Source organism: Penaeus vannamei, chromosome 15 (genome assembly GCF_042767895.1).
Source record: "Penaeus vannamei isolate JL-2024 chromosome 15, ASM4276789v1, whole genome shotgun sequence".
NCBI lineage: Eukaryota > Metazoa > Arthropoda > Malacostraca > Decapoda > Penaeidae > Penaeus > Penaeus vannamei.
Genome location: NC_091563.1, coordinates 13,095,801 through 13,100,817, shown reverse-complemented (window position 1 = coordinate 13,100,817; position 5,017 = coordinate 13,095,801). Strand labels below are relative to the sequence as shown.

The 5,017-nt window shown below is 33.6% G+C and overlaps 1 protein-coding gene across 1 annotated transcript; it reads left to right on the top strand.

The window, feature by feature from the left end:
- The first annotated feature begins 693 nt into the window (after positions 1-693).
- On the top strand, positions 694-4,237 carry LOC138864195 (prostaglandin reductase 1-like). Its single transcript, XM_070130445.1, has 8 exons — positions 694-868; positions 1,134-1,236; positions 1,652-1,840; positions 2,040-2,158; positions 2,445-2,596; positions 3,038-3,161; positions 3,436-3,554; positions 3,821-4,237. The coding sequence occupies exons 1-8, from the start codon at positions 709-711 to the stop codon at positions 3,929-3,931; spliced, it is 1,077 nt and encodes a 358-aa protein (XP_069986546.1). The 5' UTR covers positions 694-708; the 3' UTR covers positions 3,932-4,237.
- The last annotated feature ends 780 nt before the right edge of the window (positions 4,238-5,017 follow it).

Here is a 5,017-nt window from a genome sequence, read left to right as displayed (position 1 = left end):
CTTTTTCATCTCCTGTTAAGGGTGTCATAACATTTTTAGTACACTTCCCAACTTACTGTTATAACTACCCACATTACCTTTCTCTTCTCTTCCCTATACCTTACTTCATCTTTCTTATTCCTGCCTGTTTTCTATTTCTTTTTCTATCACTTTTCTTGGATTTCTTATTGCCGCCATTTTTTTTTTTTTTTTTTGCGGCTCCTACTTTTGTTCAAATTCCTACTTCCTCTGCTGTTATAACCTTGTCTCCCTCATTTTTCTCCATCCTTTCTATGCTCCCATGATTGGTATTCCTCTCTTTCACAATATTCTCTTGCTTTGTTTCCTTTTAGGTGTCAGACCTCTATTATCCTGTTATTTCTCCTCCTTAACTTGCTTTTCCTCTACTTAATGTCCATTTCTACTAATCTGTGTTGCTTAGGACACACTTCTGGTATGATTTTCAATTCATAACTCTTCTCCCTTTCCCTCATTACCAGCATGAAATCATTTTGGCTTTTAATTCCTCCACACTTAACATGTAACTTATATGTAATCAAATGATCATCTGGAACAACTCCAGGCTTTGTGCTAATTAGTTTCTGTTGCCTTACCTCTGACCTCCATGTACCTCCACAAAACCAGCTCCCCTCTTTCCTAAATGTCCGTTTAAGTCTCCTTCTACAGTCACACACTCCTCTTCCAGGACTTTATTATCCATAGAGATACATGTGGCTTTTATCTTCTTGCAGGAAATCTGTAGTCCCCAGCATCCTAGAAGCCAAAATGGTGACAGCAAAGGTATGGAAACTAGCCAAGCGGCCAGAGGGGATGCCCAAAAAGGAAGACTTTGTATGTGTGGAAGAAGAGCTTGCTTGTGAAGATGGAGGTAATGTTTATCAACATGTTGCATATGTAGTGCCTTTTGATTTCTATATTCCTAAAGATTATAAGAATCAATTACTTTTATTATCAGTTGATCATTATTATTGGGTTTTTCTTAAGTAATTTAAGGCAATACTGTTCTCGCATAGTAAGATATTAGAATCCAGTTATTCTAATATTCTGGCAAAGGATTAACCTTTTTTCATTGTTTAAAATTAGCTTATTTTCAGTCTTGCAATTACACTCATGACTACAAATATTTTTTGCAGATGTTATTATTGAAGCTGAATTTTTGAGTGTAGATCCATACATGCGGTATATGATCAAGCAAATCCCTTTTGAAGCCCCTGTGACTGGTACACAGGTTGCAAAGTATGTGAATTTAACTCTTGTTATATTATTTTTGCTTTTGAGATTTTGCTTTATATAACAAATTCACTTTCCAGAAGGTAGAATGATCTTTTTCCGATTAATTGTAAATGCCTAAATTGGTTTAGGGAGATGAAAATGGACTATATCATATTGGATTATATATATATATATATATATATATATATATATATATATATATATATATATATATAAATATAGGCAAGTCAACAATTGCATGCTGAAAGTACAAACAAGGGAGTTTAGTAAATCCTTACTTAGTTCCTCTAGACCTCTCCGTGTGAGGACATGAGGCTTTGAAAAGATTCTCTCGTATGAAGCCATAATCTTATTTTATTATATATTTCCTTTAGAGAGGTATAGGCAATAATAATAAAAACTTCAATTTTGATTTCAGAGTGATTGAGAGTAAGAACCCAGATTGGCCAGTTGGTACGTATGTTGTCTCACCATCTGGCTGGCGGTCTCACACCCGACTCACTGAGAAGGACTTCAAGGCTGATAACTTTTTCCAGAAGCCCATGAAGCTGCCAGAAATGGGAGACTTGCCCAAGAGTCTTGGCTTAGGGATTCTGGGGATGCCTGGGTAAGTTGCATTAGTAGTCTTGTGGTTATGTAGAAAAAGACAAGTCAAGATCATGTTGAAGTATACAGCTCCTCAGGATTTGAAGTTAGAAGTAATCTTTCTTCTTGTTTGTTTATTATACATGGAAACAATTTATTGATATATTTCTTAAAGGACATTATTACTTTTAAAATATATAAAGTTATATTTTTCCTCACAGGAATACAGCATATTTTGGGTTCCTTGAAATCTGCCGACCAAAAGCAGGAGACACTGTACTGGTAAATGCTGCTGCTGGAGCAGTTGGTAGTGCTGTAATTCAGATAGCCAAGATCAAAGGTTAGTACTAAAATGCGAAAATTGCGAAATCTTATTTTCAAGTTCTTAATTAAAGAAACTTTGTCAGTTTTGTCAGTACTTGAGAATAAGAGTCTGCTGTGGCTGAAAGCGATAGGCACAGAATATAGAGTTAAATAAATTTTAAAACTGTCAGCCCATGATAATTGGAGAAACGATGTGAAATTTTGAATTTACAGTATCAGCGTTGCTTATGAATAGCCATTTGAGAACATATTTATGGTAAGGAATTTCTGAATGCTTTATTTTTATATATTTTCCCTTTTAGGATGTAAGGTGATTGCCTTTTCGGGATCTGATGAAAAGGTAGCATGGACCAAAGAACTAGGGGCAGACCATGCCTTCAACTATAAAACGGCAAATGTTGGGGAGGAACTTGGTCAAGCAGCACCTGAAAAAATTAATTGCTTCTTTGAAAATGTAAGTTTTGACCCTTTCTTTTTACAAATTTTATTTTCATTTGACTTAAAGATGAAAAAAGCATCAAAATTGCATGGAATAATATGGGTAATAGAATTTAAGGTAGAGACTGTTGATTCCATAATATTTTTACATTCAGATTTAGAATATTACAGTATTTAAACCAAACTTGTTTATCCAGGTAACCAAGCAACTGTAAGGAGTTTGGCAGGTGTCCATAATCCATTAATCTGAGTCAGAATATTATTTTTTCTTATTTTAAGAGTATAACTATTAAATATTACTTCTTGATGGTATACTTTTAAATAATGTGGTTATGTATTTTTTTGTGTAGAATTAATAAATTATGAATTTATTTGTGTTGATATATGAAGGAAAAGGTTAGATCTAAATTTTAGTGTATTACTTATTCGTCTTAATCTTATTTTTGTTTATTTTAAGGTTGGAGGACAGTTTACTGCGGACGCTCTACCACACATGGCTGAGAGGGGCAGAATGGCAATTTGTGGTGTGATTTCAGAGTACAATGACGACAATAAAGATTCTGGTGTGGTGTCAATGACTAGTAAGCTTTCTATTTCGTTGTTGGTGTTGTAATGACTTTTCTCTCCTAGTAAGTCTCCCCTCTTTGTGTGAATATCTGTAGAATATATGGTTAGTTGCTTATCTTATTAGTCCTCTTTAGCAAGTATTGTGCATTTATTTATAGTACAAATTGAAGACTAGAATACAATTTTTATTTATTTTATTAACAGTTCTGCTTCCCCAGTGTTGATAGTATTATATATGGATAATCAATTGCTATATGAAGATAATTGTTTCATTATTCAATGTTCCAGGTCCATTGAATCCAGCTACGATACTTTGGAAGCAGCTTGCAGTGGAAGGCTTCATTGTTACAAGATGGTTTGACCGCTGGATGGAAGGAATTGATCAGATGAAGCAGTGGATCACTGAGGTTAGTAGTGATCTTGTATAACGTTTTTTTTTCGTGAGGCTGGTACATTTTGGCTCTTTATCAAGGTTTTTCATGTGTGCTTCTGTTTAGCTATATCTTTGTTTACTCTCCCTTCCCATTCTTCCTCCCTTTTCTCATCTCTTTTTTTATACATTGTGAGTTAAGTAAATGAATAAATTTCTTGATATCCATAGACATATTATTTTGTATCACTTTTTATTCTATATTAAAAAAAAAAAACTAAAAGTGACCTTATCCATTTACAGGGCAAAGTCAAGTACAAGGAAACTGTTGTAAAGGGATTTGATAAAATGCCAGAAGCATTCATAGGCCTCTTCCATGGCGAAAATACAGGCAAGGCCATTGTAGCAGTCTGAAGAACCATATATGAAACAAAGCTCAAAACAGTCTTTTTCATAATTTAAGTTAATAGGAAACCACAACATAGAAATGATACATTTCTATTCTGGAACCGTTATGGTATAAAAATATGCAAATACTCTTAATTTACAAATAGGCCAGTACATGCTTTTCCATGTCTCCTTAATTGTAGGAGATGCTATTTTTTATGTATGCAGACTTTTTTATTGCTTTTGCTTTCTGCTGTTAGTTAATTATCTTTCATTCTTCAAAAATGACCTTGTTAACGCATTGTTCAAATTGAAATAAAGAGCAAAAGTTTAGTCATATTTTCCTTTGAAACAAATAACCTTATTTAACCAGAGAACATTTTGATAATGGTGTATATTTTTCTTCGAAAAGTGAAAAGTAGCAACCACTGTGCTTGGTGAATTTTTAATTAATGAATGCAATTAAGTATGGCTTCTCACAACCGTAAGGTTAAACTGTGAAATGATCATTCTGGTATTTTTACAATGGTTACTCTAAGATTGATAACTGGGCACAATTGATTTCATACAGTCTTTGAAAAATAGTTTTAGAATGAAAGTCATTAGATTGTTGTGTTTTACTTGCCTAATAAATAGGGTAAAAAATTAACAGGAAAAAAACAATTAATACATGAATGCATCAGTGCAGGTAATCAAAAAAGCCATTTTACATCATCTTATTGCGGATGAAAATAATCTGGTGAAATATGGGAGTAAAGTAGATGATTAATGATAAAAATACAGGGTTTGATTATTAGCTGACCTTTAAACTCGGATATTTTATTGTAATTAATGTGTGCGCTGTAACAACAGGTTGCAAACTAAAGAGGATCAATCAGCCGTAAAGGGAGGAGAATTGATATATGCATGTCTGAGGATATTCTGTGAGAGGAAGATAATAAATCTGGAACTTTCACTGTGTTACCATTTTATGCTATGTGAATGAATGCAAACAGCCAATATTATGAGGCATAATAGAGAGAATATGTGCGGAGGTGAAATTGCAGTCACAAGTATCCAGACGGTAATTATAAATGACTAAGTGGTTTCACATGAGTGCACATTCATATCAGC

Bases quoted from the DNA above. Each gene is read 5' to 3' on its own strand.
- LOC138864195 (XM_070130445.1), top strand. From the start codon at position 709: ATGTGGCTTTTATCTTCTTGCAGGAAATCTGTAGTCCCCAGCATCCTA. The intron at 2,597-3,037 runs GTAAGTTTTGAC...GTTTATTTTAAG, and splicing joins TTAATTGCTTCTTTGAAAAT to GTTGGAGGACAGTTTACTGC. The intron at 3,162-3,435 runs GTAAGCTTTCTA...TCAATGTTCCAG, and splicing joins TGGTGTGGTGTCAATGACTA to GTCCATTGAATCCAGCTACG.